This window comes from Oncorhynchus kisutch, linkage group LG4 (genome assembly GCF_002021735.2).
Source record: "Oncorhynchus kisutch isolate 150728-3 linkage group LG4, Okis_V2, whole genome shotgun sequence".
NCBI classification, from domain to species: domain Eukaryota; kingdom Metazoa; phylum Chordata; class Actinopteri; order Salmoniformes; family Salmonidae; genus Oncorhynchus; species Oncorhynchus kisutch.
The window spans coordinates 75,011,850-75,038,308 of record NC_034177.2 but is presented as its reverse complement, the minus strand read 5'-3'; the positions used below and the strand labels follow the sequence as shown (position 1 = coordinate 75,038,308).

The window sequence follows — 26,459 nt, the reverse complement described above, 5'->3', positions numbered from 1 at the left end:
GGTTGTAGCAACCTCATGATGGGTATAGAGAAAATTAGAGTATCATGTTGTAGCCTAAACCTATCGCTGTTACACTGAACTGGGTGAATGGAATATGAATGAAAGTCATCCAATATGCTGTAATAGAAATAAGGCCGTCCTCCCTCATCTTAAACTGCACTGACTGCCATTGGACGTATCTGAAGATTGAACACCATTTCTCAGTAAGTACCTCTATTTTAGACTATTGTACAAAGATCCAGTGCTTAGGTAATGGTAACTGAGACTAACATGGCGGTTTCAGGTACTCAGCCACAGCATTTTTGCAAATGACCACTGTAAGAATAACATTACGGTAATGTTGCTGTGAAGGGAGGCCTTCAGGGGGTGCCTGCCATCTATATCTAGAAGGGGGGCTGAATATGACAGAGTGGAGGTATGAATATTTATTGTTATGTGTTTACCCTTTATTCTATTGGTCAGTAGATAAATCAGTATCATAATCCATATTTCATAAATTGACCGTTTTTTGTATCAGGAATCAAGGTAAGACCCAGGTGCAGACCGTGTCGAAGTAACAATGTTTATTACAGCAACAGGGGCAAAGGTACAGGAATGCAGGTAGGCTCAGGGTCAGGTCAGGCAGAGGTCAGTAATCCAGAGGTGGGGCAAAGGTACAGGACGGCAGGCAGGCTCATGGTCAGGGGCATGCAGAGTGGTCAGGCGGGCGGGTACAGGGTCAGGAGAGGCAGGGGTCAAAAACCAGGAGGATGAGAAAAGAGAGACGGGAAAAGCAGGCGCTGAATACAAAAACGCTGGTTGACTTCACAAACAAGACGACCTGGCAACAGACAAACAGAGAACACATGTATAAATACACAGGGGATAATGGGGAAGATGGGCAACACCTGGAGGGGGGTGGAAGCAATCACAAAGACAGGTGAAACAGATCAGGTTGTGACATATATGCATACTTTCATCATTACACCTTGATCCATTATTCTTAAGTATGTGTATGAATAGGAGATGTAATGTTATTATGTTGTGCTATCATTTGTTCTGTCTTTGTTCCCTCTCTCTCCTCCCTCATCACAGGTGACGAGCTGTACCTGTGACTAGTGGGAATGGTTTATAGTAGAGTGCTATGGAGTGGGGCTGCAGGTCTCCTGGGTTCTGGGCCTGGGAGAACATGATGAGTGAAGGTGTCTCTGCAAGGAGGCCTTCTTATTGTGTTTGTTATTTTCAGTCTGAGGGCCATGTATTTGTAATAAATATCCCTCAAATGTTGCATCAGACAATGTGGGTCCTGCGATACAGTCTATGAAAATCCCTTCCAGAGGACAGCTGCCAGAAGAAAATATTTACGGAGTGTAGTTGTCAAGATACAGTACAGACTGAGGGGGAAAGTTGACGAGGCACAGGGCAGCCAGTCAAATTAACCAAATGCAATCAACGAGGGTTGAAAATGAGCTTTTGTAATCAACACTAACCAACAAACCCTAATGGTTACCAATTAGTTATCCTATATGATACAGTATATGGGAAGTACATTGAAGTCTATAGAGTAGAAATAGAACAGCAGGCATTGCATTGTGTCTGTGTGTGTGTGTGTGTGTGTTTACGTGTGTGTATATGTGTGTGTGTGTGTCACATTGTTACATTGTATTTATTTATGCCAGAGGGCTACTTTGGGATATCTTTTGGCATCCATCCGTGAAGGCTGACGGATCCGGGCCACGCTTCACTTCACTCTGTCCTGTCTGTTTCTGGAAATAGGTCCTTCCGCCAGGGCAGCTGAGCCATAGCAATGCTCCAATCCTGGAGAGTTGCGATGCAGATCTGCCTTTCTGTGGCATGTCTGTTTTTATCCAGGTTGTCATGTCACATTTCTTTTAGGTTTTAGCTTGAAGGTGTGATTCAGTCATCACAATCTCCTTTTATATTTCTCTGATGTCTTTTTTGTGACATCTTGTTTTGTCCAGTTTTTTTTAAGACACATAGGATGGGGAAATATTAGGCAGACACTTTGCTATTAGGGTTGATAAACTAAATGATCACTAATCCAGTAACAAGTGTCTGGTTGAATCAACGTTGTTTCCATGTCATTTCAATGAAGGGACGTTTAATTAACCAACGAGGAATAGACCTTGAATTGCCGTCTGTGCCCAGTGGGTCTGCTGCAAAAATAAGTCCCAGAGGCCATTCACAACAGCAGCCTTTTCCGGCCACTTTCCCCAGTCTCCTGACTATATCTCCACTGATCATTTCTAACATTATGTCTTCTCTCTTTTCTTCCAGATGGAGGACGTAATAGCCCGCATGCAGGATGAGAAGAATGGAATTCCTATCCGCACTGTGAAAAGTTTTTTATCCAAGATTCCAAGTGTTTTTTCAGGTAAACATCTTACCTAAAGCTTGTGTTGTAATATATTGTAAACGGTGAAATGGTAATGCCAGCTAATAAAGTCTTCTGGCTTCTGACTGACTTGGAGAGCTGTCCGTGGTTGTGAAACCCATACACCTAAACCAGAGATGAAACAGAATACCAAAATGAATCATAATGTTGCAGGGAGCTGTGCAGAGTTCTGAAAAGAGAACCTAGAGTTGAGAAACGACACTCAAAACTGAACACAATGGAAACTTGAAGGCTAGATAGCCTTGTAAATGTGTCTTGTTCTCTTTAATACCTTATGCAAAAGTGGAGCATGCGTATTCCTTTTGCAGGATAGCAAACAACAGATATGAGTTGCCATTATTCAGGAAGTCACTAGTGACCTTCCCTAGAATACGTATACAAGCAGAACAGTTGATGTAATGTGAGTGGTGATCCTGGAACAGTAAAGTACTCTGGAGCCAAGATGAAGTCCATAGAAAGACTAAATGAACAGCACAGCCACAGGATGAATGGAGGAACTGTTTTGTTCAGTCTTATTCAGTACTGCTCAGCATTCAGTTCAAATGAAATGCCCCCTATTTAGTAGTAGCTGCAGTACAATAGTTTGTTAATTGAGTCACGTATACACTCCCCTCCATATTTATTTAGACAGTGAAGCTACATATTTTAAATACAACTCTACACTCAAGCGTTCGGAATGTAAGATAAAATGTTTGTATGAAGCGACAATACAGAATGTCACCTTTTATTTAGGGTATTTTCATACATACATGCATACATGCATACATACATACATGCATACATACATACATACATACATACATACATACATACATACATACATACATACATACATACATACATACATACATACATACATACATACATACATACAGTGCCTTGCGAAAGTATTCGGCCCCCTTGAACTTTGCGACCTTTTGCCACATTTCAGGCTTCAAACATAAAGATATAAAACTGTATTTTTTTGTGAAGAATCAACAACAAGTGGGACACAATCATGAAGTGGAACGACATTTATTGGATATTTAAAACTTTTTTAACAAATCAAAAACTGAAAAATTGGGCGTGCAAAATTATTCAGCCCCCTTAAGTTAATATGATGGTTAAAATACTTTCGCAAGGCACTGTACATACATACATACATACATACATACATACATACATACATACATACATACATACATACATACATACATACATATGCATCATACATACATATTCATCATACATACAGTGCATTCGGAAAGTATTCAGACCCCTTGACTTGTCCCACATTTTGTTACGCTACAGCCTTATTCTAAAATTGATCAAATATGTATATTTTCTCATCAATCTACACACAACACCCCATAATGACAAAGCGAAAACAGGTTTTTAGAAATTTTGGCAAATATATTAAAAACAGAAATACCTTATTTACATAAGTATTCAGACCCGTTGCTATGAGACTTGCAATTGAGCTAAGGTGCACCTGTTTCCATTGATCATCCTTGAGATGTTTCTAAAACTTGATTGAAGTCCACTTGTAGTGAATTCAATTGAATGGACATGGTTTGGAAAGGCACCCACCTGTCTATATAAGGTCCCAGTGTTGACAGTTTATGTCAGAGCAAAAACCAAGCCATGAGGTCGAAGAAATTGCCCGTAGAGCTCAGAGACAGGATTGTGTCGAGGCACAGATCTGGGGAAGGGTACCCAAACATGTCTGCAGCATTGAAGATCCCAAAGAACACAGTGGCCTCCATCATTCTTAAACGGAAGAAGTTTGGAACCACCAAGACTCTTCCTAGAGCTTGGAAGCTGAGCAATTGGGGGAGAAGGGCCTTGGTCAGGTAGGTGACCAATTGTGATGGTTACTCTGAAAGAGCTCCAGAGTTCCTCTGTGGAGATGGGAGAAACTTCCAGAAGGACAACCATCTCTGCAACGCTCCACCAATCAGGCCTTTATGGTAGTGGCCAGACGGAAGCAACTACACAGAAAAAAGCAAATGCCAGCCCGCTTGGAGTTTGCCAAAAGGCCCCTAAAGTGTCTCAGACCATGAGAAACAAGATTCTCTGACTGATAACACCAAGATTGAACCCTTTGGCCTGAATGCCAAGCGTCACCTCTGGAAGAAACCTGGCACCATCCCTACAGTGAAGCATGGTGGTGGCAGCATCATGCTGTGGGGATGTTTTTCAGCAGCAGGGACTGGGAGACTAGTCAGGATCAATGGAAAGATGAACAAAGCAAAGTACAGAGACATCCTTTATGAAACCTGCTCCAGAGCACTCAGGACCTCAGACTAGGGCCAAGGTTAATCTTCCAACAGAATAACGACCCTAAGCACACAGCCAAGACATCGCAGGAATGACTTCAGGAAAAGTCTCTGAATGTCTTTGGCCCAGCCAGAGCCTGGACATGAACCAGATTGAACATTTCTGGAGAGACCTGAAAATAGCTGTGCAGTGACATTCCCCATCCAACCTGACAGAGCTTGAGAGGATCTGCAGAGAAGAATGGGAAAAACTCCCCAAATACAGGTGTGCCAGGCTTGTAGCACCAAGAAAACTCAATGCTGTAATCGCTGCCAAAGGTGCTTCAACAAAGTACTGAGTAAAGGGTCTGAATACTTATCTAAATGTGATATTTCTTTTATGATTTAAAAAAATAAATTTGCAAAAATGTATAAAAAACTGTTTTTGTTTAGTCGTTATGGGTTATTGTGTGTATATTGACGAGGATAAAAAACAACAATTTAATCCATTTTAGAATAAGGCTGTAACGTAACAAAATGTGGTAAAAGTTAATGGGTCTAAATACTTTCCCGAAGGCATACATGCTGTCATAATATTACACTATTTTCAGAATAGCCTTGTAGCGGATTACCTCACACATCTCACCATTTTAACCTCCTAGAAAGTGAGTAATTGCTGAAGGTGTGAATTTTACTTGGTGTATTAATGATGGTAATCCATGATCAATCTTATCTGGATATGCTAATGCTAATTGGCTGTTATCTTACAGTTTTCTGTAAATGCTATCAATTTTCAAAACAGTGTACTCAGGACACCGAACTTTGTGGCCTTTTGCAAAACAGGAAATGCATTTGATAAACACATTCATCAAATGAACACAACAGATGCTCTTTTGATGAAAAAAAAAGATTAACACAAACATTTCTCTTGAGTCTAACCTGACAAAACAGAAAGTAACCCTGTCTTAAAATAAATCCCAGTGGATCCAAACATTTTATTTGCAGTCGATGATCATCATTCGACATACAACAATTAAAATGTGCAGAATTATGGGCAAATACTCTCCTTTTATGCATAATTCACCCAACAATTTCATACACATCAAATCAAATATCATTCATGTTCAAAAAAGAAAATGGAAAGTAAGCACATAGTGTACAGGATCCAATTCTCATCACAACACATGTTCGTGTATTCAATACATAGGCTGGTCTACTCATAGGTTCTTTTACTTTCCATCAGCAAGCAGAAACACAGCGTTAATTCAAACAGTGCTTCCCAAACTGTGGGTCGTGGCAGGGTTAGGTGGCAGGGTTAAATGATTTGTGCATTACAACACAAAAAATGTACATACAGTGGGGCAAAAAAGTATTTAGTCAGCCACCAATTGTGCAAGTTCTCCCACTTAAAATTATGAGAGAGGCCTGTAATTTTCATCATAGGTACACTTCAACTATGACAGACAAAATGAGAAGAAAAATCCAGAAAATCACATTGTAGGATTTTTTATGAATTTATTTGCAAATTATGGTGGAAAATAAGTATTTGGTCAATAACAAAAGTTTATCTCAATACTTTGTTATATACCCTTTGTTGGCATTGACAGAGGTCAAACGTTTTCTGTAAGTCTTCACAAGGTTTTCACACACTGTTGCTGGTATTTTGGCCCATTCCTCCATGCAGATCTCCTCTAGAGCAGTGATGTTTTGGGGCTGTTGCTGGGCAACACAGACTTTCAACTCCCTCCAAAGATTTTCTATGGGGTTGAGATCTGGAGACTGGCTAGGCCACTCCAGGACCTTGAAATGCTTCTTACGAAGCCACTCCTTCGTTGCCCGGGCGGTGTGTTTGGGATCATTGTCATGCTGAAAGACCCAGCCACGTTTCATCTTCAATGCCCTTGCTGATGGAAGGAGGTTTTCACTCAAAATCTCACGATACATGGCCCCATTCATTCTTTCCTTTACACGGATCAGTCGTCCTGGTCCCTTTGCAGAAAAACAGCCCCAAAGCATGATGTTACCACCCCCATGCTTCACAGTAGGTATGGTGTTCTTTGGATGCAACTCAGCATTCTTTGTCCTCCAAACACGACGAGTTGAGTTTTTACCAAAAAGTTATATTTTGGTTTCATCTGACCATATGACATTCTCCCAATTTTCTTCTGGATCCTCCAAATGCTCTCTAGCAAACTTCAGACGGGCCTGGACATGTACTGGCTTAAGCAGGGGGACACGTCTGGCACTGCAGGATTTGAGTCCCTGGCGGCGTAGTGTGTTACTGATGGTAGGCTTTGTTACTTTGGTCCCAGCTCTCTGCAGGTCATTCACTAGGTCCCCCCGTGTGGTTCTGGGATTTTTGCTCACCGTTCTTGTGATCATTTTAACCCCACGGGGTGAGACCTTACGTGGAGCCCCAGATCGAGGGAGATTATCAGTGGTCTTGTATATCTTCCATTTCCTAATAATTACTCCCACAGTTGATTTCTTCAAACCAAGCTGCTTACCTATTGCAGATTCAGTCTTCCCAGCCTGGTGCAGGTATACAATTTTGTTTCTGGTGTCCTTTGACAGCTCTTTGGTCTTGGCCATAGTGGAGTTTGGAGTGTGACTGTTTGAGGTTGTGGACAGTTGTCTTTTATACTGATAACAAGTACAAACAGGTGCCATTAATACAGGTAACAAGTGGAGGACAGAGGAGCCTCTTAAAGAAGTTACAGGTCTGTGAGAGCCAGAAATCTTGCTTGTTTGTTGGTGACCAAATACTTATTTTCCACCATAATTTGCAAATAAATTCCTAAAAAATCCTACAATGTGATTTCCTGGATTATTTTTTCTCATTTTGTCTGTCATAGTTGAAGTGTACCTATGATGAAAATGACAGGCCTCTCTCATCTTTTTAAGTGGGAGAACTTGCACAATTGGTGGCTGACTAAATACTTTTTTGCCCCACTGTATACACACTTTCAGTGTAAACATAAACAACAAAAAAGCAAATATAAAGTATGTAGAAAGATACTGGACCTATATATTTTATAAATAATAAGAGGATTGCTGAAATAGTAGTGGGCCGGATTCAAACCCATGCTGCAGCATTATATGTGGTCTAGTGGCAGCAGCTAAGACTACAAGACCAACATAGGTCACAATATTTTCTCTTCTGATGAAAACAACGTGTTGATATTCTTTGAACAAACACTTTACAGGGAATTTTGTATTCATTGATGACAATTGTATTTCAAGTTGTGCAGAAGTGGGTCTAAGAAATGCAATCCAGGTACAACACCAAGAAAAGGATCAGACATTTCGAAGATGTATTTAAGCGTTTGATCATTATTGTTCTGCTTTGTGTTAGTTTATCCACAGTTTTTAATCCACCTATTTGTCTGAAGTTGTGGTAAGACGTGGCGAGTCCTCAGGAGTTCATCTCAGAGACAGGGGAAGAAAGAGACAAGTGTGGAGAGTCACTCCATCTCTTGGTGACCCCGCTGATCCCTTTTCTTCACTTAATACATTCTGTCCATCTCTTATACCACACCTAGAGAGGAGAGATGGAGAGAGAGACACAGTGATAATAACTTTTCTATCTGAGCCATGTGAAAACCAGTGGTTGAGCTGGGGTGTGAAGATGGCTTGAGGCCAGATGTTGCACTCAATATTGTGGGCTGTTAAGATTATTTACTTGTAAGATCATTTTTATTTACGTGCACTAATGATGGCTTTAAATCCATTCTAAATATATGGCTCTGATATGTACTAGCCATGTTGTCCTTAGCATTAGTTAGACAGGTTCTGCCATGACTGTTCCAGCCACTATCAGGGGTGTAATTTGTATGAATGAGAACAGAGGTAGGTGGTTTCTAATGGTAATAAAAGCATAGTGTGTTGGACTGCCAGTTACCCACCCACATGCTAGGAATTTGCATGTAATTAATGGGCCGACTCTGGTGTATTAAAGGGGCAATCTGGAGTTCAAACAATATCAAAAACAAACATAACACCTGTCACGTTCTGACCTTAGTTCTTTTGGTATGTCTTTGTTTTAGTATGGTCAGGGTGTGAGTTGGGTGGGTTGTCTATGTTTGTTTTTCTATGAGTTGGTATTTCTGTGTTTGGCCTGGTATGGTTCTCAATCAGAGGCAGCTGTCAATCGTTGTCCCTGATTGAGAACCATACTTAGGCAGCCTGTTTTCACCCTTGATTTGTGGGTGATTATTTTCTGTGTCTGTGTGTTCCACACGGAACTGTTTCGGTTTTTGTTATTGCACGTTGTTATTTTGGATTTTTCTGTGTTCTATTAAAAGTATCATGAGCACTTACGACGCTGCGCATTGGTCCTCCGATCCTTCCTACTACTCCTCGTCAGAGGAGGAAGAAGACCGTTACAACACCAATGTTTTGCAAACAAATGAGGGAGGGGGCTGGATAAATGTAACCACTCTTAAATCCATAGATACAGCTTTGGATGCAAGGACTGACCGTCAATACTATCCAAATTATAGTTTTAACTATGTTGTGAGAGTATGCAATGTTTATTTAAAATAACATTGTTTACAACAATGGAGCAAAACAAGCTTATATTTTGGGTTGTGATTGGGTATGACAGTTGAACTAAGCTTATGAGGCATTTATACGTTATATTCTTCAAGAATTAGTGGGTACATATCATTGATATATAAGTCCACAAATAGATGTAGCAATCCCATTTTGCCCCTTTAATAATGTCTGTAGTTTACATCACTGGGCTAAAAGGTGCTGTATACAGTATGCTTTGGGTGTATTTATGTGTGTGGTTTTCCATTCCAGGTTCTGACATTGTACAGTGGATGATCAAAAACCTGAATATTGAAGATCAAGGTAATGCATGCTTATTAGTGTCCTATTATGTCTCCTATTATGTGACACTAGATATGTGAAACAGTGAATCATTCACAGTTAAACTACCGTTCAAATGTTTGGGGTCACTTAGAAATGTCCTTGTTTTTGAAAGAAAAGCACTTTTTTTTGTCCATTAAAATAACATCAAATTGATCAGAAATACAGTGTAGACATTGTTAATGTTGTAAATGACTATTGTAGCTGGAAACGGCTGATTTTTAATAGAATATCTACATAAGAGTACAGAGGCCCATTATCAGCAACCATCACTCCTGTGTTCCAATGGCACGTTGTGTTAGCTAATCCAAGTTCATCGTTTTAAAAGGCTAATTGATCATTAGAAAACCCTTTTGAAATTATGTTAGCACAGCTTAAACTGTTGTGCTGATTAAAGAAACAATTAAGCTGGCATTCTTTAGACTAGTTGAGTATTTTGAGCATCAGCATTTGTGGATTCGATTACAGGCTTGAAATGGCCAGAAACAAAGTACTTTCTTCTGAAACTCATCAGTCTATTGTTGTTCTGAGAAATTAAGGCTGTTCCATGTGAGAAATTGCCAAGAAACTGAATATCTCTTGTACAACACTGTACTACTCCTTTCACAGAACAACACAAACTGGCTCTAACCAGAATAGAAAGAGGAGTGGGAGGCCCCGGTGCACAACTGCGCAAGAGGACAAGTAGATTAGAGTGTCTAGTTTGAGAAACAGACGCCTCACAAGTCCTCAACTGGCAGCTTCATTAAATAGTACCTGCAAAACAACAGTCTCCACGTCAACAGTGAAGAGGCGACTCCGGGATTCAGGCCTTCTATGCAGAGTTGCAAAGAAAAAGCCGTATCTCAGACTGGCCAATAAAAAAATATATATTAAGATGGGCAAAAGAACACAGACACTGGACAGAGGAACTCTGCCTAGAAGGCCAGCATCCCAGCGTCGCCTCTTCACTGTTGACGTTGAGACTGGTGTCAGAACAACAGTTTTCAGCTGTGCTAACATAATTTTAAAAGTGTTTTCTAATGATAAATTAGCCTTTTAAAATGATAAACTTGGATTAGCTAACACAACATTGCCATTGGAACACAGGAGTGATGGCTGCTGATAATGGGCCTATGTAGATATTCTATTAAAAAACAGCCTTTTCCAGCTACAATTGTCATTTACAACATTAACAATGTCTACACTTTGATCAATTTTATATTATTTTAATGGCCAGAAAATGTGCTTTTCTTTCAAAAACAAGGACATTTGTAAGTGATCCCAAACTTTTGAAAGGTAGTGTATGTGACATATCAAAGACCTTGGGACTATAAGGTTCCTTATGTGCAAATCATAGTCCTGAGATACTGAAAATTAAAGTTTTCACATCCCAGATCTCAGAATTGTTCTGTAGTGAATTATTCTCTCATAACCCATTAAAGTCCTCAAATTGAAGATTTCTGACAGTGTTGTTTTTTTTTGCTTAAGTGCCGTTATTTCTGGCTAGACTAGCCTACACCATAGGCTAGTTCTGATTGGTCCGTCTATATTTGTTCAGGCTTGTGATTGGATCGCAGATAGATAGAACCTAATAGCACCAAGTTAAAAATAAAATCACTTAAAATGTACTTCATAGACATATGAAGAACCATCTAAAGATCAATTATATGTGACTAACACATTTTTGACAAAAACATTATAGTCCCAAGGTCTCTATTCCACCCTTATTCTGGAGAAGTTCCTTTCATGTTGTATCAATTTAACATGTCAATGGCTAATTAGAATCATTGTAACATAGTGGAGAACTTTGTTTCTCTAAAACATCAGTGTACAGTAGCAGGCTTTTCTAAAGCAATAGATTTTTAAGACATGTATATACTGTAACCTAGTAGATGCTGCCACTTTAGGTCAGGTCACTCAGAGGGAAGCTTTTCAATGGCGGACAAAGGGAGGCAATAGGCATAACCCCTATCACTGATTTAGAGGAGAGCTCGTGTGTGTGTACATTCTGGTGCATGTGTTGGTATGGATGGGTCGATTCCCCCGCATTAGTGACACATTTATCACTTTCTAACACAAAGCTGACTCAATAGTACTTCATAAACCACGCATGGACTCTGGAGCACTGGAGAACTCTCAAAAGGACTGTAAGCCAGGGTGAAATACCTGCTCCCATACCTCAGCAGGAAACAGGTTCAGACTGAGAAGGGTAGAGCTCTGAGTGAAACCTTTTGATTGCTTGACTTCAAGGGGTTTGATTGAGGAATCTCACTTTACTGTGTCGTCACTGACAAGGTCTCACTAGAGCAGGAAATTGCACTGTAACTCAGTTTCAGTCTGAGAGAATCTTGTTGGAGGCCGCAATGGTCCTGTGAGGAAAGTTTACATTTGGTTACAAATGTTATAGAACACAAATGGACGGTACCAATACACCCATAGCCACATACTAGTACAGAAATGACCTCAAATTAATTATAATCTCCAGTCTGCAGGGTATTTAGGAGGAAGTGTACATTTGAATGGCTCAGCCATTTTAAAGACTATTACAGGGCATACGAGTAGAGTCGGGGGTCATAAAGTCAGACAGCTGTACTTTAGCTAGGGAATAACAATTTGAGGATACTCTTCCCAAGCCAGACACTAATTTCTATTCCAGGTTAAGAAATAATATTTTTTATTTTCCTGTTTCATCCTTTTCCCTCTTGAGTTTAGGATATGATTCCGATTAGCCTACGGAGCAGCTGTATACTTCTGGGTATACCACAATTTGTGGTAATAAATGCATGATTTAGGGCTATGTGCTAACAATCCAGAAAGTTGTTAAAAGTAAAGAAATATAAACATTGAGTAGACTTAAGTTATTTTGGGTGGGTGAGTGGATTTGTCTTTAAGCCTGTTTGATATCCACAGTGTGTGAAGCTCTAACCAGACATTAATTTAGATGAATGTGCAAATCCACTCTCAGAATGCTTGAATATATGCAATCTGTGTGTAGTCTTCTGTAGGGAAGCTATCTGGCTCTTTCTGTAATTGCTATATCTCTACAGTATGTTGCTGTTTCACTTCAAAACATTGCATCTAACATGCAGACTAACAATCTCACACAAGCACAAAATGCATAAACACACACAAATCCACATGCAAACACGCAAATACACTTGAAGGGCACTCACATTTATCAGTAAACATGTCTTTAAACTTGAATGAGTGATAATTTATTGATGCATAGCTGGGTCTTACATACATTCTAGATACAGAGAAATAGTGCTAAAAATAGAATGGGTTTAATTTTACATAAGGAGAGGTGACAAGGGTATGGCATATGAGGTAAACATCCCCATCGGTACTATACTGACCTCATTTACCATACCCCGGTGAAGGGGGGAAGTGAGGTGTGTCAAAGGGGACAGTGGGAATATTAGGGGTGTTGTGGTGGAAAATTATAGGATTTTATTTGTGTTGTCCAGTGGAGGCCCTTCACCTGGGGACCCTGATGGCTGCCCACGGCTACTTCTTCCCCATATCAGACCATGTACTCACACTGAAAGACGATGGCACTTTCTACAGGTTTCAGGTACAGTGAATTCATAGGCTGCATAGCTCTTATGTGTACTATAATGTACTCCTACTGTCTACCGTATCTGATCTAATCCATATCAGACCATACATGGAGGACAAGGATTCATATGTCTTTATTGAGCGCTTATCCACAGGGACTTATGGGCTTTATATTTTACACCTAATCCAGTTATATTGCTGGATGTTTTACTGAGGCAATTAAAGTGCCTCGCTCTAGAGAAATAACAGGGATTTTAGTCAGGTGTCTCTGTTTTTAGATCAAGGTGTCTCAGTTCTTAGATCAGTTATTCGATTAAGGTGTCTCAGTTCTTAGATCAATTAGATCAAGGTGTCTCTGTTATTTGATCAGTTGTTAGCTCAAGGTGTCTCAGTTCTCATATCAGTTCTTAGATCAAGGTGTCTCAGTTCTTAGATCAGTTCTTAGATCAAGGTGTCTCAGTTCTTAGATCAGTTATTAGATCAAGGTGTCTCAGTTCTTAGATCAGTTATTAGATCCAGGTGTCTCAGTTCTTAGATCAGTTCTTAGATCAAGGTGTCTCAGTTCTTTAGCTGCCTTGTCCCTCACTATTTCCTCCTCACAATCGTTGTTCCCAGACCCCCTACTTCTGGCCGTCAAACTGCTGGGAACCAGAGAATACAGACTATGGTAAGTGTGTCTTAGCAGTAGTGAATAGTTTTACACAATGGAAGGCTGTACAGAGCATTGAATGTAACCATCAACATGATAATATCAAAATTGATTTTATTTGTGTAGCATCTGACATGCAGTACATTGTGGCCCAAATGGCTTTGCAGAAGAAAACAGAACCATCAATGGTGGTTTGTTCATTTCAATGTGTGAATATATGTATTTGTATGTAAGTTGCTACAACCCCTCTAGCCATATAGATAGCCGTTTGCATCCTCAAAGCAGCGATGGATGTTGTTAAGACCATTTTACATGCCACATGGTACTCTGGTTATGGAATGACATCAATGTTGTGGCCTAGACTGCAGCTGATGCAGAAAGGGTTTGGCAAAGTAAAAATGTTATCTGTAAAACAGCATCTGGTCAACAGTAGTTTTCTCTGTTTTCTGATTGATTTGTTCTTCCTCTGTGTTCTGTGCCCCAGCCGTTTACCTCTGCAAAAGAACAATGCAAAACAAAGCTCGTCTGGAGTTGGCAGACTACGAGGCGGTAGGTCTTCTCTCTTCATTGTCATTGTCTCTGTAGTGTGTTAGCACTAGCATCCTTAACATTGATATCAGCCTGTATCTTCATCTCTTTAGTATGTTAGCACCAGCATCTGTAACTTTTCTAGTTTAGTGTTAAGGATGCTATTGTTAATATACTAAAGAGATGAAGATAAATGCTGATATCAATGTTAAGGATGCTAGTGCTAACATACTAAAGAGATGAAGATACAGGCTGATATCAATATTTTTTTATTTTTTTATTTAACTTTTATTTAAGTAGGCAAGTAAATATGTTAGCACTAGCATGCTTAGCATTGATATCAGCCTGTATCTTCATATCATTAGTATGTTAGCACTAGCATTCTTAACACTAATATCAGCCTGTATCTTCATATCTTTAGTATGTTAGCACTAGCATCCTTCACACTGATATCAGCCTGTATCTTCATATCTTTAGTATGTTAGCACTAGCATCTTAACACTGATATCAGCCTGTATCTTCATATCTTTAGTATGTTAGCACTAGCATCCTTAACACTGATATCAGCCTGTATCTTCAAAGTGAAAACCTTTTGTTCTGTTGCTATTATTGTGTTATTATATCATGTCATGAGATAAGACAAATCATTATTTGGTTAGATTTACTATCTGAATTTTTTATGGTCATTGTTGTTTCAGGAGAGCTTAGCGAGGCTACAGAGAGCATTTGCCAGAAAATGGGAGTTCATATTTATGCAAGCAGAAGCACAAGCAAAGTAAGTTTCCAAATGAAACAAATCTACTATGTGTTGATGAGTGTTAAGTTGATCACCACACTCCTACTCATTATAACGGATGTGCTATCATCTCTTAACTACCATTTCTCAGCAGTTTCCTAATAACACCACATTTTAGCCAGGGGAAGTGTAAAAAAAAAACATGAATATTACATATGGTTTTGTGAAAATACCTAAAAAGTAATTGCTTGTACTGTGTATCCTTTGTCCTCAGAGTTGACAAGAAAAGAGATAAGATTGAGAGGAAAATTCTCGATAGTCAAGAAAGAGCGTTTTGGGATGTGCACAGACCAGTGGTGAGTTTATTGCGCTTTTAAAATCTCATGCTACAAATCAAATCAAATCAAATCAAATGTATTTATATAGCCCTTCGTACATCAGCTGATATCTCAAAGTGCTGTACAGAAACCCAGCCTAAAACCCCAAACAGCAAGCAATGCAGGTGTAGAAGCACGGAGTTATCAAGAGTTACAAGAGTTATCCATAACATAAAACCTAGCTACAAGGTTTGGCCAAATTTTCCACTGGAGAATACAGCTAACTGGAGCCTAACATGCTGACCAAACCGGAACTTTCATTAGGCACACCTGTCCCCTGTTCCCGCTGATTAGTACTTGTATAAGTGTGCCCTTTGGTTTCCATTGGGCTGTCGTTTATTGTTACAATGTCAGTTGGTGCATGTGAGTACCTGTGCTGTGTATTTTGGCTTTTGTGCCATTGTGGATTGTGCAGATGATCCTCACTCTTTTGTTTGTTCACCCACACCAGAAGCGATCAGGACATCAAAACAAACTCTAAACCAATTATATGAATAATAATAATGTCAAATAGCATAAAATATTTATGGCAATTTAGCTAGCTAGCTTGCCGTTGCTAGCTAATTTGTCCTGGTGTATAAACATTGGGTTGTTATTTTACCTGAAATGCACAAGGTCCACTACTCTGACAATTAATCCACAGATAAAACAGTAAACCAAATTAATTTCTCATCATCTCTCCTCCTTCCTTCAGGCTTCTTTTTCTTCTTTGGACTTTATATGACGGTTGGCAACCAATTTTATGGTGCATTACTACAATCGACTTCAGTGCGGACCTCAGTTAATCTTTCAATCACCCACGTGGGTATATGCTCCTAAAAACCAATGACGAGATGGGAGAGGCCGGACTTGCAGCGCGTTGATCATCACAAATAGAACCAATTTCTATTTTAGCGCCTGGCCATGCAGACGCTCGCTGACGCGACGTGAGCGGTGTGGTCAGCATGTAAGGGATTGATTCAATCTGTATCATTTAACATTTCAATCGTGCTATTGCGTTGCAGTTAAGTTAATTTCCGATTGAGTGGACATATGTAGCATTTACCGCCATTGCAGTCTCCACGAACGCAGAACATTGCCTTTAAATTTCAATCGCGCTATAGTGCTGAACTTCCGCAATATGGATTGAATCGAGCCCCTAACTTAGTATTTCTGTTTGTGGATATTGTTGTGTATTGTCATGCATACCATGCTTAGAAATATCCATTGTCAAAAACCTACATTGATCTTATCTTAGAAATTCAAAATACATGTCATGGATTTTCTTTTTATTAGATGTTTTTTGTAAATGTTAAAGAACTTAACCTGTGCTTTCTTCAGTCTACAAAGTAATTTATTTTTCTATTCAACGTGAATAATGTTTAATATGAATAATGTGAGGGGTTTGATAATCGTAATTTTTTTTGCCTGGTAAAGGCAGAGCTTTTTGTCTTTCCTCTTTGCCTGCCATAATATCAAAATGTTATTATTGAGGTACCGTCAATTCCTAAAAAATTATGTATTCACCTGCAGCTCTCCAGTGGTCTTTATGACCTCATCATCCATTCAGACACACTTCCTTCTTAGTAATATCTTCCACTAGGGAATGGAGCCGCTTCCCTGGAAAAATCCAGCTCCATGAGCTTAATTGGAAAATAACAGGATCAATTCATGCATGCTTGGAACATTATAATCAGGTTCCTTTCTGATTTCACAGCAGCCTCGTCAAACCAATTAGCTACCGTGGTCCTGGAGGATACCTTAATTGTGCCCCTTGTTTGATCATGCAGGACGTACAGACAATATGTTTTACATTAATATTTTACTAGATCATGTTTGACTGAGCGTGTCGCAAAGTGCAATAGAAGAAGCTGTTTTTCTGGGTTCCCTAAACAGTCCTACCTGAGCTGCTAGTGAATCAATAGGAAGAAGCAGAGAATGCTCCCTGAAGGGCTTGTTTTTCTTCTGTTAATTTCTGTTGCTCTCCAGCCCGGATGTGTAAACACAACAGAAGTCGACATAAAGAAGTCCTCCAGAATGAAAAATCCCCAAAAGACAAGAAAGGTGACTTTTTCTATAAATCCATTAATTCTGAATAACAGGTCAACTGAAACACTGTTATTTTAAAATATTTGATTTTGGGTGGGTTCTGATTGTCTCTCTATCTCAGTCAGTATATGGGCCTCAGAATGATGTGCGAACCCACAGCCCCACCCACACCCCTGCCCCAGAGGCCAAGCCAGCCACAGAGGAGCAACTACAGGACCAGGTAATGTAGAAGCTGCTGGACTTCCAGGGTAGTTTCTCTTGCATTGCACAATGTATGTTTCCAAATTTACATTTAAGATGGCAACACTGTTACTGTCTTGTCAGTTCGACCAGTTTCCAGAAATTCACAAAATATTCACAAAATATTGTTTCCCCATGTTGTTCCAGATCAATTATTGGGGAGGGCAATTAGACAGACATCGACTGAAAATGTCCAAAGTGGCTGAGAGGTGAGCGAAGTTCTCCGTCTCTTCATTCTCCCCCCCATTAATCCCTTCATGAACTCTCTAAAACTTAATGTAGCTAGTAATTAATTAGACAACCTTGAAAAGTGTTTAGCCCAAACAATACCTGCTGTGTATCATCAGCACTAAGCCTAATTGTCATTTCTTGTGCTGTTACGTAACACTAAACAGAGATTCCCATTCTCAGCTGCCTGGGTTACACACTATTGTGTTAAAGCAAAGATACTGCATCACTTCCTGCTATCTTCAAGGTCAAATACTGTGTAGCATTGATGTTAGTCATATCCTGAGTTCCCCAGGGAGCACGATACATTGTCACATTTTCTGTAGACTCTACCTGCCTGAACTGAAGAGTAAGGTGTCTTTCTTCCCAGTTTGTTGGCCTATACAGAGCAGTATGTGGAATATGACCCCTTCATCACGTCGACCGACCCCTCCAACCCCTGGATCTCAGATGACACCGCAGTATGGGAGCTGGAGGCTAGGTGTGTCTTTTTCAAGTTTATTATTAAATCTCTGTGGTTATTCTGTGTTGATTTACACTGGTAAAAGTAGTAAGTGATACCAGTAAATGATTTGTGAGTTGCTCTGGATCAGACCATCTCCTGAGGGATGTCAGGTAGTAATCAAAGTATTTGTAGCTGTGTAGTGTGGACTGTGTACTGTTAACTGTTCACTGAGGTTTTCCCTCTGTACACTGTGATGTCTGACTGCGTGTGTCTCTCCCTAGTAAGGAGCCAGGTCAGCAGAGGGTGAAGAGGTGGGCGTTCGGCATCAACGAGGTTCTCAAGGATCAGGTGGGGAGGGAGCAGTTCCTCAAGTTCCTGGAATCTGAGTTCAGCTCAGAGAACCTGAGGTAGGGGATACAGTACACACACACACACACGCACACACACACGCACACACATTTAACGCACATACACCCCACTATGCACGCTCTCAATTATTTTCTCTCCCACACAATCACAACCTATCCTTGCACTTCATTCACACTTCCTGTACTTCCTCGTCTGGTACTTGTCTGAACTGTTTTGCCCAGAGCTAATCTTCAGGTCAATCTGGTAATGTAACTAAGTGAGTGTTGTTATTATCTAACAAAGTCAGAGGTGGAATTTAACACCTAATTGGTCACATTAATTACCCTAAAATTAGATGTGATGTTATCACCATTAGAGGACATAACTGAGCACTGAATTTATATTTCAGACAAATATTTTCAGACAAAATCTTTGCAGTACATATCCAGAAATTCCATAAGAAACCATGTTGGGAAAACGGCTTATCCTGGACAAGACATGCACAAGCATTCAAATGTACAATATGTTGCTTGTCCTATATTAGCCTAAATAGTGATAGAGAAAGACAAAAATAGAAGGGTTCAAGCGATCATGTTTATAGTTAAAGGGAAAATCCACTCAAAATTATATTTTGGTATTTTGTAATTAGTCCACTGTTGATACAGTCCCAAAATGTTTTGCATGTCTATCAAGGCACAAGGCGAGACCCAGATGCAGACACAGGAGGCAGACGGTTGGAGTCTTACAATGCTTATTAATCCAAAAAGGGGTAGGCAAGAGAATGGTTGTGTACAGGCAAAAGGTCAAAACCAGTTCAGAGTCCAATAGGTACCGAAGGGCAGGCAGATTCAAGGTCAGGGCAGGCAGATTCAAGGTCAGGGCAGGCAGGATGATCAGGCAGGCGGGAAAGTAGTCCAGAGTCAGGCAGTGGTCAAAACCAGGAAGACTAGCAAAAGAGAATAGAAAAGGATTGGTTGACTTGACTAAAAATACAAGATGAACTGGCACAGAGAGACAGGAAACACAGGGATAAATACACTGGGGAAAATAGGCGACACCTGGAGGGGGTGGAGACAATCACAGAACAGGTGAAACAGATCAGGGCGTGACAATGTCAGCAGTCAAGTTTTCAAGATATTGGACTTTCAAGAAGGAAAGTGTCACCGGCCTCATCATGATGATGATGATGCCAAACATAACTGTGTTATTCCCTGCCCCCATGTTGTGTCTTGCAGGTTCTGGCTAGCGGTCCAGGAGGTAAAGAAGAGGCCCATCCGGGAGGTCCCGACCCGGGTTCAGGAGATCTGGCAGGAGTTCCTGGCCTCTGGAGCTCCCAGTGCCATCAATGTTGACTCAAAGAGCTATGACAAGACCACCCAGAACGTCAAGGACCCTGGACGCTATGCCTTTGAGGACGCACAGGTAACACTGTAGTAATATGTTAGTGAACTGTAGGGTAATTATAGGCAGGTTACTGACTTATGCCTGCCGTGTGTTTGGGATATCAGCTGGATAAGCTACTGTACTGTTGAGTACATTTGTCTCCACAGACAGTTACAACGTGACCATCACTGTGGTTGAACCATTTCCTTGTGGTTGACAGGATCACATCTTCAAGCTGATGAAGAGTGACTCCTACAGCCGCTTCATCCGTTCCAGTGCCTATCAGGAGCTGCTACAGGCCAAGAAAAAGGTAAGGTCTTCAAAGAATAAACATGGCTGTGTACACTGCTGTTCTCTGACCTGCCCTGCCTAGGACCTGGAACAATGACATTGGTGCCTTCAGCAGTGAAGGAATAACTATTGTAGCAGCATTTTCACATGCAAAGAAAATGCCTCATAAGGTGTCTGACCTGTAACGATGGTTGTGATAATGGGGTAATTAAGCAATAAGGCCTGAGGGGGTGTGGTACGCACGACACAAAGCGGAGGGCCTGGATACACTCCTTTGCAGTGGTATATTGGCCATATACCACAAACCCTCGAGGTGCCTTATTGCTATTATAAACTGGTTACCAACGTAATTAGAGCAGTTAAAGTAAATGTTTTGTCTTACCCTTGGTATACGGTCTGATATACCAGGGCTGTCAGCCAATCAGCATTCAGGGATCGAACCACCCAGTTTATAATTAAAATGATAGTTCATTCATGATTTTCTTATGATTTGGCTTATGTTTTGTGTTATGTCACATATCACTGTATAATTATCATCATAATCACATCAGCATATCCTTATCTTTGCTATTATTTTTCAAAGGGCCTCTCCTCACAGTTCAGTTTGTTTCCCATTACTTCACTTTTTGGTTTCAGCTCTGTCCTTCTTTTCTGGCTTTCCCTTTCTTTTTCGTCTTTTGCTGTTGTTAAGTATGGAGGCATTCAGGACCGCAGAACTTCATTTGAGAAATTCACTCGAAATGTGGTAAGAGGACATGGATTTTTCTGGTTGACCAACGGGCCTGTTCAGATAAAGCGTATCCACTGCTTTATCACTCTCTCCTTCCCTCCGTCACCTCCCCTGGACACGGGCATGGTGGCGTTTCATGACCATCTTTTTCAGGGCCTTGTCAACATGTACTGTGCCTCTCCTTTCCTTCCCTTTTGACTTGTATGTTGCAGTTATAGCACCAAGTAAGCTTTTCTAAGAGTTTTGTTAAAGGAATTATTGTGTTTCATTTGAGAAATTAGCCTATACAGTGTCTTCAGAAAGTATTCATACCCCTTGAATTGTTGCAAAAAGGATGCATGTTTTGGAATATTTTTATTCTGTTCTGTCAATTAGGTAAGTATTGTAGATAACTACAATGTTGCTGATCCATCTTCAGTTTTCTCCTATCGCAGCCATTAAACTCTGTAACTGTTTTAAAGTCACCATTGGTGAAATCCTTGAGTAGTTTCCTTTCTCTCCGGCAACTGAGTTAGGAAGGACACCTGTATCTTTACAGTGACTGGGTGTCTTGAGACACCATTAATAACTCCATGCTCAAAGGGATATTCAAAGGGATATTCAATGTCTGCTTTTTAAAATTTGTTTTACCTATCTACCAATAGGTGCCCTTTTCCGAGAGGCATTGAAAAACCTCCCTGGTCTTTGTGGTTGAATCTGTGTTTGAATTTCACTGCTCGACTGAGGGAGCTTACAGATAATTGTATGTGTAGGGAACAGAGATGAGGTAGTCATTCAAAAATCATGTTAAACACTATTACTGCACACAGAGTGAGTCAATGCAACTTATTATGTGACTTGTTAAGGAAATTTTTACTCCAGAATTGATTTAGGCCAAATGCTGTAACACAACTAAATGTGGAAAAAAGTCAATGGGTGTGAATACTTTATGAATGGCACTTTCATGATTAACTGATTAATCAGATGTTAATTAATAAAAAAACTATTTATTCAACAATGGTAGTTAGACATTCATCATTCCATTTCAAGACTTAGATGCAATAGGAGCATAAGTATATCTGGATATAACCTATACATATTGGTTTATTATTCTTGTGAAATCATGTTTTTGTGTAGTTTGATACACAATGTTGCATTTGTTAACTCCTCTGAAATTTAAGGCTGGATTTAATCCGTATAGCAGAAGATCCGCGGTAAAATGTAGGTAATTTCCTTGAGCCCACATACAGTTGAAGTCGGAAGTTTACATACACCTCAGCCAAATACATTTAAACTCAGTTTTTCACAATTCCTGACATTTAATCCTTGTACAAATTCCCTGGTATAGGTCAGTTAGGCTCACCACTTGATTTTAAGAATGTGAAATGTCAGAATAATAGTAGTAGAGAGAATTATTTATTTCAGCTTTTATTTCGTTCATCACATTCCCAGTGGGTCAGAAGTTTACATCCACTCAATTAGTATTTGGTAGCATTATCTTTAAATGGTTTAACTTGGGTCAAACGTTTCGGGTAGCCTTCCACAAGCTTCCCACAATAAGTTGGGTGAATTTTGACCCATTCCTCCTGACAGAACTGGTGTAGCTGAGTCAGGTTTGTAGGCCTCCTTGCTCGCACACGCTTTTTCAGTTCTGCCCACAAATTTTCTATAGGATTGAGGTCAGGGCTTTGTGATGGCCACTCCAATACCTTGACTTTGTTGTCCTTAAGCCATTTTGCCACAACTTTGGAAGTATGCTTGGGGTCATTGTCCATTTGGAAGACCTATTTGCGACCAAGCTTTAACTTCCTGACTGAGGTCTTGAGATGTTGCTTCAATATATTCACATAATTTCCCACCCTCATGATGCCATCTATTTTGTGAAGTGCACCAGTTCCTCCTGCAGCAATGTACCCCCACAACATGATGCTACCACCCCCGTGCTTCACGGTTGGGATGGTGTTCCTCGGCTTGCAACCCTCCCCCTTTTTTCTCCAAACATAACGATGGTCATTATGGCCAAACTGTTCTATTTTGTTTCATCAGACCAGAGGACATTTATCCAAAAAGTACGATATTTGTCCCCATGTGCAGTTGCAAACCTGGCTTTGGATTTTTTATAGCGGTTTTGGAGCAGTGGCTTCTTCCTTGCTGAGCGGCCTTTCATGTTATCTCAATATAGGACTCGTTTTACTCTGAATAAAGATACTTTTGTACCTGTTTCCTCAGCGTCTTCACAAGGTCCTTTGTTGTTGTTCGGGGATTGATTTGCACTTTTCGCACCAAAGTACGCTCATCTCTAGGAGACAGAAGGCGTCTCCTTCCTGGGCGGTATGACGACTGCGTGGGCTCATGGTGTTCATACTTGCGTACTATTGTCTGTACAGATGAATGTGGTACCTTCAGGCATTTGGAAATTGCTCCCAAGGATAAACCACTTGTGGAGGTCTGCAATGTATTTTTTTATCATAAGCTTCTAAAGCCTTGACATCATTTTCTGGAATTGTCCAAGCTGTTTAAAGGCACAGTCAACTTAGTGTATGTAAACTTCTGACCCACTGGAATTGTGATACCGTGAATTATACGTGAAATATTATGTAAATAATTGTTGGGAAAATTACTTGTGTCATGCACAAAGTAGATGTCCTAACCGACTTGCCAAAACTATAGTTTGTTAACAAGACATTTGTGGAGAGGTTGAAAAACGAGTTTTAATGACTCCAACCTCAGTGTATGTAAAACTTCCGACTTCAGCTGTATGCAGCGTTTACTGTGAACACAGTCTCCGCGAACTTGGGAACATTGCCTTTAAATTTTTGTCAAGCTATAACGTGGATCTTTTGTGATGCTTCTGCAATGCAGATTGAATCCAGCCTTTAGAGGAGTCAGCTGAGCTGTTAGAGGACAGAGGCATGTGACCTCTCCTGCATGTCTCACATTTTGGTCCCTGAAACCAACCTGCCAAAATGTCCTACCTCATTCTGTGTTCTCTCCTTGTCCCCACAGAAAAGTAAGAACTTGTTTTGAAGGATTTTACATCCAGGTAATAATTCCAAAACTCAGTGCAGAGTGTTACAGTAAATTGCATGTGGTTGCTCATCTCACTGACTTTCATCCTCTCTGTGTTCTCCCTCACATTTTTGCATGGAGACAGCTCTTTTGACAGCTCTTGATGTAAACTGTATTCAATGAATGAACTTTACTCAGATGAAGGAACCTACAGCATGTCTGACATACGGTATAACGCAATAACACAGTATGATGCAAAATCATGTTGTACACTTGATGCCCATAGGATGTCAGTATAATCCAGACATTACACACTTTCATATTCCGACCAGGTAGAACTCTCACTCTGCACAGACATTTCCACACGCTAGATTACAGGAGGATATTAGAGTGGATCTTAGATTACAGTAGACAATTGATCTTATTCTCCTTCTTTTTCTTTCTCCATCCCTCTTCTTCTCCCAGGGGAAATCCCTTACATCAAAGAGGCTGACCAACCTTGTGCCATCATGCTAAAATACAGCCACTCTGCAATATAGAGGACCATTTCTACGTCATTTCTACGTCATTTCTACATCATCGCCGTCTGCTTTCCACTCAGACGATGAGCAGGGCAGTACATCAGATGTTGCATGTCCAAGGAGAAGGCTTGTTATTTCTTTTACTTGATCTATATCTACTATTGGCGAGGACATTCATTTTGGGGCAGGTAGGCATTTTAGGACAGACATTGAGACCGGATAATGCCTTTACAGAAAGTCAGTGTCCAGTTACTTCCACCATATCTGATGGACACGCGTGTTCCTCTCCAGCTGAGCTAATGATGTCAGAAATTTAAAAAATTAAGAAACGACAGCTTAACAGTAAAATCTAATAAAAAAATATTATTACTATACAGTTCACGATCTGTAATCACACCTACTTTTGTCACGCTAAGGGAAATGTTGTGCAGTATGCATATATATAAATTATTATGTTTATTTTGCATCGCTTTTATTGCACTACAGTAATTGGCACAGTTTTCATTACATGTGTAAAGTCTCATTCAAGCTGCTGTCTGTTGTCTTCTGTAGAACGCACTTCTTTGTTACTCTCTCCTGCATTTATTTTTATACCATATTTAAAGACACTTAAAAATGTATTAAAGTTGTCCCTTTATCTGTTTTTACTGTCCTGGTAATGAATCAATACATTTTGTAATGACTAGCAAGGAGTAGATGAACATACTGATCTGGAGTCATTGTTATGATTATTCTCACTGATCTGTCTGCTAAGGGCACAGACTGTCATCTGCAGTTTAGGTGTTGCCACTAGATGGTGGTAGATTTAACAGAGCATAACATACAGTAGTTTTGGGTGTCCGTTAGATTAGAACTGGTCTTCGCTTATTTGACTATAATTTTAGGGAATAAGTTGTACATTTGCAAAAAAAGAATGCTTTGTTTGTTGATTTTGTTCAAATGTGTTATTTGTTAGCAATTTAGACATTTTATTATACTGTACAAAATATGCTACCACAAAAAGTAAGGGCTCTATTCAATCCGTATCGAGGAAGTTCAGCGTTAGTGTGATGGACATTTAAAGGCAGTTTTCCCGCTTTAGCGGAGACTGCATTCACCGTCAACGCTGCGTATGTCTGCTCAATCAGAAATTACCTTTACATTTCTAGAGCCCTGTGGGCTCGATTCAATCAGTAGCGCTGAAGATCTGCTTTATAGCGCGATTGAAATTGAAAGGTCATTTTCGATTGAGCCGACATATGCAGCATTTACCGTGAATGCAATTTCCGCGAAAGGCAGGAACATTGCCTATGTCGCACTATATCGCACCAGAGCGTGGGTGTTCTGCCCTACGAAGTGAATTGAGCCCTAAGGCTTAATGGCTAATATCACTAACAGAGTTTTACAAAACATAACCTTGTCAGTTCAGGTCAGTCAGTATATTAAAGCCATGAGAAACCATGACTTAAGATATTAGTCATAGTATGGACAAAGACTGAGGCTTGAATTCAGCTGCTATAGTTCCTGCTATTCTCTACTGGTAGGATCAGATGGTAATTGTTTAGACAGTGAAGTTTTTTTTGCGGATGTTTCAGATCTTTGACGGTGAATGACAGCCAGTGTTTTTTGTCTCAGTTCCAGTTCCCAGTACATCATTGTCTTTCTTCTTTATACCTAAACCAAAATAATGGGAATGGCAATTTCAAAGGGTTCTGTTGACATGTGAGTAGGCAGGAGTAAGAATGATTTATGGATTATGTGATTTCACACACCCATGTTTGGGAAAAAGGAACAATGTGTTGTGGTCTTATGAGAGTCTCAGAGAGAGCTGAGATGGATGTGTCAGATAAAAGTTTCCTTGAACCGGTCTTTGTTTCTTTAGTGGTGTGTGTTGAAGGCTTTCAGTGGTACTGGAACACCTAATCATTGAACGCACCTCAT

General features: G+C 40.1%; 1 protein-coding gene across 6 annotated transcripts in view; it reads left to right on the top strand.

Moving 5' to 3' along the window:
• LOC109889990 (regulator of G-protein signaling 7) overlaps positions 1 to 26,385 on the top strand; it is a 53,323-nt gene extending 26,938 nt beyond the window's left edge. The window contains exons 1-18 of one of the 6 annotated variants that reach the window (XM_031823630.1): positions 67 to 203; positions 2,278 to 2,374; positions 9,439 to 9,489; positions 12,957 to 13,063; positions 13,663 to 13,714; positions 14,181 to 14,245; positions 14,923 to 14,999; positions 15,235 to 15,316; positions 17,306 to 17,380; positions 17,487 to 17,585; positions 17,753 to 17,814; positions 18,204 to 18,314; positions 18,560 to 18,685; positions 19,862 to 20,048; positions 20,230 to 20,319; positions 20,992 to 21,045; positions 24,016 to 24,052; positions 24,484 to 24,593. In XM_031823630.1, coding sequence (XP_031679490.1) covers positions 99 to 203; positions 2,278 to 2,374; positions 9,439 to 9,489; positions 12,957 to 13,063; positions 13,663 to 13,714; positions 14,181 to 14,245; positions 14,923 to 14,999; positions 15,235 to 15,316; positions 17,306 to 17,380; positions 17,487 to 17,585; positions 17,753 to 17,814; positions 18,204 to 18,314; positions 18,560 to 18,685; positions 19,862 to 20,048; positions 20,230 to 20,319; positions 20,992 to 21,045; positions 24,016 to 24,036 — 1,461 coding nt within the window. In that variant the 5' untranslated portion in view covers positions 67 to 98 and the 3' untranslated portion in view covers positions 24,037 to 24,052; positions 24,484 to 24,593. Of the gene's footprint in view, positions 1 to 66; positions 204 to 2,277; positions 2,375 to 9,438; positions 9,490 to 12,956; positions 13,064 to 13,662; positions 13,715 to 14,180; positions 14,246 to 14,922; positions 15,000 to 15,234; positions 15,317 to 17,305; positions 17,381 to 17,486; positions 17,586 to 17,752; positions 17,815 to 18,203; positions 18,315 to 18,559; positions 18,686 to 19,861; positions 20,049 to 20,229; positions 20,320 to 20,991; positions 21,046 to 24,015; positions 24,053 to 24,483 lie in introns of those variants that run through there. The other 5 variants (XM_031823631.1, XM_031823632.1, XM_031823633.1 and 2 more) reach the window with 5 other exon arrangements.
• Positions 26,386 to 26,459: the final 74 nt, after the last annotated feature.